The sequence below is a fragment of the Entelurus aequoreus genome, linkage group LG05, assembly GCF_033978785.1.
Source record: "Entelurus aequoreus isolate RoL-2023_Sb linkage group LG05, RoL_Eaeq_v1.1, whole genome shotgun sequence".
NCBI lineage: Eukaryota > Metazoa > Chordata > Actinopteri > Syngnathiformes > Syngnathidae > Entelurus > Entelurus aequoreus.
The window spans coordinates 85,522,118-85,532,117 of record NC_084735.1 but is presented as its reverse complement, the minus strand read 5'-3'; the positions used below and the strand labels follow the sequence as shown (position 1 = coordinate 85,532,117).

Below are 10,000 nucleotides of genomic sequence, written 5' to 3'. Positions count from 1 at the left end.
AATTGATTTTTAAAAAATCATCGATTTAAGAATTTTTTAAATCAATTTTCTAAAAATGTTTCACCGATTTTTGAAAATTAGAAATCGATTTATAAAAATATATTTGTGTTTAAAAAAAAATTCCGATTTATATCGATTTTTGAAAAATATGAATCGATTTAGAATCGGGTTAAACGGAAATTGGGATTTGGATGTGAATCGATTTTTTTTTGTGCACCCATAGTCAATGTGGTAGGTTTTAAATAGTGCTAACATCCGTGGCTAAGTGCTAACATGACCCTCACGATTCGATTTGATTCCGTTTCTATTCAAACATTTTCTCGCCATGTATTATTTGGTATAAATATAAAAAAACACAAAGATGGCCTAAAAACATATTTTCTTAAAAAATAAAAAAAAGGTAACAACAGTTTCTTGAAAACTATGAATCGATTTAGAATCAGAATAAATAAGAGCAGCAGAAATACAGTATCGTATGTTTCGGGTTATAAGTCGCTCCAGAGTATAAATCGCACCGGCCAAAATGCATAATAAAGAAGGAAAATAATATATATAAGTCGCACTGGAGTATAAGTCGCATTTTTTTGGGAAATTTATTTGATAAAATCCAACACCAAGAATAGACATTTGAAAGGAAATTTTAAATAAATAAAGAATAGTGAACAGGCTGAATAAGTGTACGTTATATGAGGCATAAATAGCCAACTGAGAACGTGCCTGGTATGTTAACGCCTAGTCTCTTATGTGATTGAGATAAATAATATTATTTGATATTTTACGGTAATGTGTTAATAATTTCACACATAAATCGCTCCAAACTATGAAAAAAACTGCGACTTATAATCGGAAAAATACGGTACATATATTATGTCATTAAAATGATCTGTGCGCTGTAGAACTTAATGGAAGCTATGTGGTGGCCATCTTGGTGGGGGCAACTGCCATTTAAAGCAATGCATTATGTTGTACATTAAAAATAAATCAAAGGGAACACATTGGTTATAATTGGGTAATTGATTCCGAATACCTTTTTTTTTTAATCTATTCTTGACCAATGACAATCAGCTAGTTATAATGCTTTTACAACAGGCAGCTGAGTACGCTGCTTTAGGGTCCTTCCACAGCTAATTGGGGCCTTCACGCATTAGCAGGGCAGGTCATTACGGTGGCCATCTTGGGTGGGGGGCAACATTTCTATTAAAGGCAATAATCCAAGATATAAGCAAGACGGAGTGCCTCTTGTGCAGCATTCCATTTACCTTGGAAGTTATAAGTCAAGTTGGAAATTACGTCACCGCCCAGCTCTGAGCGTTCCAGTCACCAGGTCGGAAATGAAGATGGCCACATCCACAAAAGCTATTTTTGCGCTTGCCTTGTCTGAATATAAACAACTTGTGGGAAAATATGCACCCTGACTTCAAACACGGTGGATGAAGAGGAAACCCAGACGTACTGTATATACCACGTGACATAAATGTAGTTTACACTATGGTCACGTTACCGTATATAAAGTATTCATCGTATGTGGGCCATGTAGTGTGACAATAACTAATCAGAAGCCTAACTAATCATGCTGCCCTAAACATCAGAGTTACAACTTGGTACCTGACACAAGGTGGCTGTAAACATGCTAATGTTAGCATGTTAACTTATTCAGCCAATTTTGCCGCCGTACACCCCAGAGTTCCAACTTGGTACTTCACATATGCTGGCTGTAAACATGCTAATGTTAGCATGTTAGTATTTAGCATGTTACTCAGTGGCCTAGTGGTTAGAGTGTCCGCCCTGACATCGGTAGGTCGTGAGTAGAGATGGCCGATAAATGCTTTAAAATGTAATATCGGAAATTATCGGTATCGTTTTTTTATTATCGGTATCGGTTTATTTTTATTTTTATTTTATTTATTTTTTATTAAATCAACATAAAAAACACAAGAAACACTTACAATTAGTGCACCAACCCAAAAAAAAACCCTCCCCCATTTACACTTATTCACACAAAAGGGTTGTTTCTTTCTGTTATTAATATTGTGGTTCCTACATTATATATCAATATATATCAATACAGTCTGCAAGGGATACAGTCCGTAAGCACACATGATTGTGCGTGCTGCTGCTCCACTAATAGTACTAACCTTTAACAGTTAATTTTACTCATTTTCATTCATTACTAGTTTCTATGTAACTGTTTTTATATTGTTTTACTTTCTTTTTTATTCAAGAAAATGTTTTTAATTTATTTATCTTATTTTATAAAAAAAAAAAAAAAAAAGGACCTTATCTTCACCATACCTGGTTGTCCAAATTAGGCATAATAATGTGTTAATTCCATGACTGTATATATCGTTATCGGTTGATATCGGTATCGGTAATTAAGAGTTGGACATTATCGGAATATCGGATATCGGCAAAACTTTAAAAAAAAACAAAAATAAAAAAAAACTGATACCGATAATAAAAAAAAACGTGTGAATGAGTGTAAATGGGGAGGGAGGTTTTTTGGGTTGGTGCACTAATTGTAAGTGTATCTTGTTTTTTATGTTGATTTAAATAAAAATAAAAACAAAAAAAAACCGATACAGATAATTTAAAAAAACGATACCGATAATGTCCGATATTACATTTTTAAGCATTTATCGACCGATAATATCAGCAGGCCGATACAGTGTTTCACATAAACTGCCAAGATACCTGTGGCGGTGGGGGCGTGGCTATGGGCGTGGTCACCATGACATCATCGAGTAATTTGCATAATTTACTACAATGATATGATTTTCTCTAAAAAGGCTCAAAAAATGTATACTTACTAATTAATAATAACAGTTTTGTTTTAAACGTCCATCCATCCATTTTACAATATAATTACAACACTTTATGTACATATTTATATACAGATTTGAACAATAAGTTATTCACTGAAATATATTTATTAATTGTGGTTCTTACAAAAAATATATCTTATAAAATATAAAAGCTAATATGTCTCTTAAAGCTCTGCCCCTTTAATTAGTGCATACTAAATAATTTCACTTTAGCCTACTACTACAACCATATTATTTACCAGTAACATAAAGTGAAACAGAGGCAGAGGTGTCCTGCCACAGTCAATAACAAATAAACAGAAAACAGTAGTGGTCAAATAGAAATAAGGCAACAAGAGAAATATCCTACACTTCTCTTTTGTAAAGTAAATCTGAACAGCCTATATGGGCATCTACATCAACTATATGATTTACCTGAGAAGCTGGACAGGACAACAACAACAACAACAACAACAACAAAAAAACATTTTTTAATTTTTTTAAATTTGTGGCGGACATAAAACAACAACAAAAAAAAAACAAAAAACATTTTTTAATTTTTTTTAATTTGTGGCGGACGTAAAACAACAACCAAAAAAAAACAAAAAACATTTTTTAATTTTTTTTAATTTGTGGCGGACGTAATTCTTTTGTGGCGGGCCGCCACAAATAAATGAATGTGTGGGAAACACTGCGATATTATCGGATATCTCTAATTCTTTATTTATTTTAAATTGCCTTTCAAATGTCTATTCTTGGCGTTGGGTTTTATCAAATACATTTCCCCAAAAAATGCGACTTATACTCCAGTGCGACTTATATATGTTTTTTTCCTTCTTTATTATGCATTTTCGGCCGGTGCGACTTATACTCCGGAGCGACTTATAGTCCGAAAAATACGGTACTTGACACATGCTAATTGTAAGCGTGCGAGTACATGGCGGAGGTAAAAGAACGTGCGTTGATTATGTGACGGCGTCCTCGCGCAGGCAAGTACATGCTGAAGAAGTCTCGGCGTACGGACGTGGAAGACCTGACCCCCAATCCCAGGAAGCTTCTTCAGATCGGCACGGAGCTGCGAAAACTCAACAAGGTGATCGGCGACCTGACGCCCGTCAGCGAGCTGCCCTTCACCGCGCGGCCCTGGTCCCGCAAGGAGAAAAACAAGCTGGCGTCCAGGTAATTGTGCACACACACACACATACACCCACACACACACACTCACACATGACACAAGTGTGTGTGCAGGGCTTGTCGTCTGAAGAAGAAGGCTCAGTACGAAGCCAACAAGGTCAAACTGTGGGGACTCAGCACCGAGTACGGTGAGTTGGCTCGTGTCGCCGTGGTAACCGCGACCACTTCCTGACTCACTTCCTGCCGCCGCCCCTCAGATCGCCTGCTGTTCGTCATCAACGCCATCAAGGAGGAGATCGTCACCCGCGCGGAGGACTCGTCTCCTCGGCCCAGCAACATGAGCGACACGCTGGAGCGACTCATCCAGGAGACCCTCGGTGAGGCGCAGCATGCTAACATGCTAATTTTAGCGCGTGCTAGCTTTTTTTTAGCCAATTTTGCTGCTGTAAACATCAGAGTTATAACTTGATACCTGACACAAGGTGGCTGTAGACATGCTAATGTTAGCATGTTAAAATTTAGCATGCTAACTTATTCAGCAAATTTTACTGCCGTACACCTCAGAGTCACAACTTGGTACCTGACAGATGCTAACTGTAAACATGCTAATGGTAGCATGCTAACTTTTTAAGCCAATTTTTCTGCCATACGCCTCACTCACATTTGGTACCTGACAGATGCTAACTGTAAACATGCTAATGTTAGCATGCTGACTTTTTTTTTTGTGCCAATTTTGCTGCCGTACACCTCAAAGTCACAACCTGCTACCTGACAGGTGCTAACTGTAAACATTAGGGGTGTGGGAAGAAATCGATTCAAATTCGAATCGCGATTCTTACGTTGTGCGATTCAGAATCGATTCTCATTTTTAAAAAATCGATTTTTTGAAATTATTTTTTAGATTTTTATTTTATTTAATTTTTTTTAAAATTAATCAATCCAACAAAACAATACACAGCAATAAATAAATGATAAATGGGTTATACTTGTATAGCGCTTTTCTACCTTCAAGGTACTCAAAGCGCTTTGACAGTATTTCCACATTCACCCATTCACACACACACTCACACTGATGGCGGGAGCTGCCATGCAAGGTGCTAACCAGCAGCCATCAGGAGCAAGGGTGAAGTGTCTTGCCCAAGGACACAACGGACGTGACTAGGAAGGTAGAAGGTGGGGATTGAACCCCAGTAACCAGCAACCCTCCGATTGCTGGCACGGCCACTCTACCAACTTCGCCACGCCGTCCCTTATTACCTCCGATTGCTGGCACGGCCACTCTACCAACTTCGCCACGCCGTCCCTTATTACAGTATGTCCCTATATACAGTACATATTTATTTTTAATTTTTTTAATTAATTTTGGCCAATTTCAATTTCTTACACACACTTGTTATTTCATATGTTAGCCAGACACACATTCTTGTACGTCTTACCTTCTTGAGACCTGAGAAAAATGCATCCCTCTTTAGGACCAGCCTTTCTAAATATATAAAGAAGTGTATGTACAACATTAATAATATATACATACTATGCAAATATAAAAAAGGTAAGTTTTTTGTAAAAACATTTTTTGTTTGTTTTTAATTGTTTTTTAATCTTCAATATTTACTTCAAGTTATTACAGTATGTCTCTATATACATATTTATTTATTTAAAAAAAAAAAAAAAAAAAAAAATTTGGCCAAAGGGGGCGCATTTCAATTTCTTACACACACTTGTTATTTCATATGTTGACCAGACACACACACACACACACACACACACACACACACACACACACACACACACACACACACACACACACACACACACACACACACACACACATTCTTGTATTTCTTACCTTCTTGAGACACCATAACAATGCAATCCAATTCCAGAACCAAACCCGACCCAGCAACACTCAGAACTGCAATAAACAGCAATTGAGAGGAGACACAAACACGACACAGAACAAACCAAAAGTAGTGAAACAAAAATGAATATTATCAACAACAGTATCAATATTAGTTACAATTTCAACATAGCAGTGATTAAAAATCCCTCATTGACATTATCATTAGACATTTATTAAAAAAAAAAAAAAGAACAATAGTGTCACAGTGGCTTACACTTGCATCGCATCTCATAAGCTTGACAACACACTGTGTCCAATATTTTCACAAAGATAAAATAAGTCATATTTTTGGTTCATTTAATAGTTAAAGGCCTACTGAAATGAATTTTTTAAATTTAAACGGGGATAGCAGATCCATTCTATGTGTCATACTTGATCATTTCGCGATATTGCCATATTTTTGCTGAAAGGATTTAGTAGAGAACATCGACGATAAAGTTCGCGACTTTTGGTCTCTGATAAAAAAAAACCTTGCCCCTACCGGAAGTAGCGTGACGTTGTCAGTTGTTCACTCCCTCATATTTTCCTATTGTTTTCAACGCAGCTAGAGCTATTCGGACCATTACCCCATTAATTTGAGCGAGGATGAAAGATTCGTGGATGAGGAACGTTAGAGTGAAGGACTAGAATGCAGTGAAATACATATTTTTTTTCGCTCTGACCGTAACTTAGGTACAAGCTGGCTCATTGGATTCCACACTCCCTCCTTTTTCTATTGTGGATCACGGATTTGTATTTTAAACCACCTCGGATACTATATCCTCTTGAAAATGAGAGTCGAGAACGCGAAATGGACATTACAGTGCCTTTTATCTCCACGACAATACATCGACGAAGCTCTTTAGCATCTTTAGCATGAGCTAACGTGACAGCATCCGTCTCAAATGCAGATAGAAACAAAATAAATAAATCCCTGACTGGAAGGATAGACAGAAGATCGACAATACTGTTAAACCATGGACATGTAACTACACGGTTAATAGATCTCAGCCTGGCAAAGCTTAACAATGCTGTTGCTAACGACGCTAAGGCTAACTTAGCAACCGGAGCTCACAGAGCTATGATAAAAACATTAGCGCTCCACCAAGCCAGCCAGCCCTCATCTGCTTTGCTCAGCAACACCCGTGCTCACCTGCGTTCCAGCGATTGACGGCGCGACTAAGGACTTCACCAGATCATCCGTGCGGTGGGTCTGCTAGCATCGGCTAGGCGTCTGCTAGCATCGGCTAGGCGTCTGCTATCCGAGTAAGTGGTCCTTGTGTTGCTACAGCCACCTACAACGTTCTTCTTTGCAGCCTCCATTGTTCATTAAACAAATTGCACAAGATTCACCAACACAGATGTCCAGAATACTGTGGAATTATGAAATGAAAACAGAGCTTTTTTGTATTGTATTCAATGGAGAAGGCATACCTCTATTCCTCGGGCTACGTCACGCGCATACGTCATCCTTCGAAGGCTTTTTCGACTGGAAGTGTGGCGGGAAATTTAAAATGTCACTTTATAAGTTAACCCGGCCGTATTGGCATGTGTTGCAATGTTAAGATTTCATCATTGATATATAAACTATCAGACTGCGTGATCGCTAGTAGTGGCTTTCAGTAGGCCTTTAAAACAAATTTACATTATTGCAATCAGTTGATAAAACATTGTCCTTCATAATTATAAAAGTTTTTTACAAAAATCTACTACTCTGCTGGCATGTCAGCAGACTGGGGTAGATCCTGCTGAAATCTATGTATTGAATGAATAGAGAATCCTTTTGTATCGGGAAAATATCGTTTTTGAATCGAGAATCGCGTTGAATCGAAAAAAAAAATCGATTTTGAATCGAATCGTGACCCCAAGAATCGATATTGAATCGAATCGTGGGACACCCAAAGATTCGCAGCTAGGGATGATACTCGAAACCGGTTTTCCCGGTTGTTTGATAAGAAAAGAACCGAGTCCTCGGACTCGAATCCCGTTTTGAGAACCGGTACCCGTTATCGGGACCACTATAGTAAAGGAAAAGATTTGATTCTTTATTCGAATCCCGTCCCGACCAGAAATGCTCCGTGGGACATCACAAGAATTGACGTCACGTAGCTCAGTCATTAGGCGCAGATAGCGAAAGCAGGAAAACAATGGACGGGAAAAAGCGCTCCAAGGTGTAATAAAGTTCAAAACAAAAGCTATAATCCATCAAATAACTTTACTGAGAGATTTGAGCAGGGTAAAACACATGACCAACACTTTTACGACCAACCGGAAACATAGCAACCGGAAACATAGCAACGCACCTCCTTTACGGCAGCTGTCGCAACGTTCTTAAAACAACCGCAGCACATACATATATATACAACATATCTCCCTTTTTTAACTTTTGTTTTTCTTTCCTTGTAAACGTTACAAAATCACACTGTAGATGTGTTGTCTGTCTAATTATAAATAATGCAGACGAGGCGTGTTGGCTGACTTCTTGACGTTTACTTTCACAGCGTGGCAACATGCAACACTTTTCGGGGTCGTAACTCCCGTTGCATGCTGGGTAGTGTAGTTGTTATATTCTCTCGCTCATAACATTTTTCCCCCTATAAAGAAATAATGTAAACTCAATAAAGTGTATTTCTTTTTTTAGCTTTAACTTTTCATTTTTTTAGCATTGTAACCACATTTGCAAACAACTTTTCTCTTCATAGAATGTTCTTTCAATAAAGAAATAAAGTGCAAAAATGTCAAAGCATCATAACAAACAGTTATGTTCCAATAGCAGCAGAAGTGCACTTTTTGGAGAGCTGTATTATTTTCAGTTTTGTGCCCAAGGGACTGATTTTATTTAACACTATTATTATTTATACACCTATAGTGATCACAGAGACAGCTTGTTTTTGTGTTACTGTATATATTTGTTTCTCTGAAAAATCCCACTTAATATACTTTGGGTAACAACAGTCAATATTTATTTATTTTATTTAATTTTTTTAGGTGGGTAACAGTCAATATTTATTTATTTATTAGATTTTATTTTTTTTATTATATAATAAAAGTGAGCTTTTGTTAAACCAAATATTGTGTGTTTTTTTCCATATACAACAACCTATCTGGACTCCATAAGAGAATCGATAAGGAATCGGTTCGATAAGAGGATTCCATAATAGGCTCCAACTCGATAATTCCTTATCAAACATCATCCCTAATCGTGACCCCAAGAATCGATATTGAATCGAATCGTGGGACACCCAAAGATTCGCAGCCCTAGTAAACATGCTAATTTGTAATGCAAATGTATTAGCTCATGTTGCTGCTGTTCAACTCCGAGTCGCATAAGGACTCGTCTCCTCGGCCCAGCAACATGAGCGACTCATCCAGGAGACCCTCGGTGAGGCGGAGCCTCTCGCTGCTCATTTGCATATACGGCTGTAGCACCCGTAGTGAAGCACAATTAACTTCTTGTAATCCATCACAGTGTGTGCTACAATAACATTAGTAGTGTGTGTGTGTGTGTGTATCTGGGGGGGGGGGGGGGGGGGCGATGTGGGGACCGCCTAACGCCCCGCCTCCCTCCCGTTATACACAGAGGAATGTCAACTCTCGTTCACCTCCAACTTCCTGTGTGTGTGCAGTGGAACCGCCTGTTGCCGGCCAGACTTCGGACTTCGTCAACAAGATCCTGGAGACCACAGGAGGCGGCGACCCCACCGGCGGACTGGTGGGCCTGCGCGTGCCCACCTCCAAAATCTAGACGGACGGCGGCGTGGACTCAGCGCTCCCACCGTGCTGTCCCCCTTGTAACCGCGCCCCTCTGCATGCCCCTCCCAACCAGATTACGCACATGTCTATTCACACCTGCACACTACACACGCGTGTGTGTGTGTGTGTGCGTGTGTGTGTGTGTGTGTGTGCGTGCGCTTCGTGTAGCACCTTGTTGCACCTTGAATGACGCCCTCGCTTCCTGCACAGTCCCCCTCCGCCCCCCCCGCCCCCTTTCCGACTCATCCTGGCCGACTTGTCTTCGGCGAGCGTGTTGTTCGCATGCACTTTGCAACACGTCAACGGCTCTTTGGTCGCCACGGCGACCGGCGAGAAAACTGCGCGCCCGCCCGCACGCGTTCCCCCGGAAAAAGGCGAGGAGAGATGGGGGGTGGGAAACGTCCGAGGGCGGGCGACAGGAAACAGTTCGGTG

The 10,000-nt window shown here is 39.4% G+C and overlaps 1 protein-coding gene across 2 annotated transcripts in view; it reads left to right on the top strand.

Moving 5' to 3' along the window:
• LOC133649892 (CREB3 regulatory factor-like) overlaps positions 1–10,000 on the top strand; it is a 36,654-nt gene that overhangs the window by 26,294 nt on the left and 360 nt on the right. For both annotated transcript variants that reach the window (XM_062046580.1, XM_062046581.1), the window contains exons 7-10: positions 3,791–3,980; positions 4,050–4,123; positions 4,193–4,312; positions 9,441–10,000. The exon at positions 9,441–10,000 is cut by the window's right edge and continues 360 nt beyond it. In XM_062046580.1, coding sequence (XP_061902564.1) covers positions 3,791–3,980; positions 4,050–4,123; positions 4,193–4,312; positions 9,441–9,559 — 503 coding nt within the window. In that variant the 3' untranslated portion in view covers positions 9,560–10,000. The remainder of the gene's footprint in view (positions 1–3,790; positions 3,981–4,049; positions 4,124–4,192; positions 4,313–9,440) is intronic.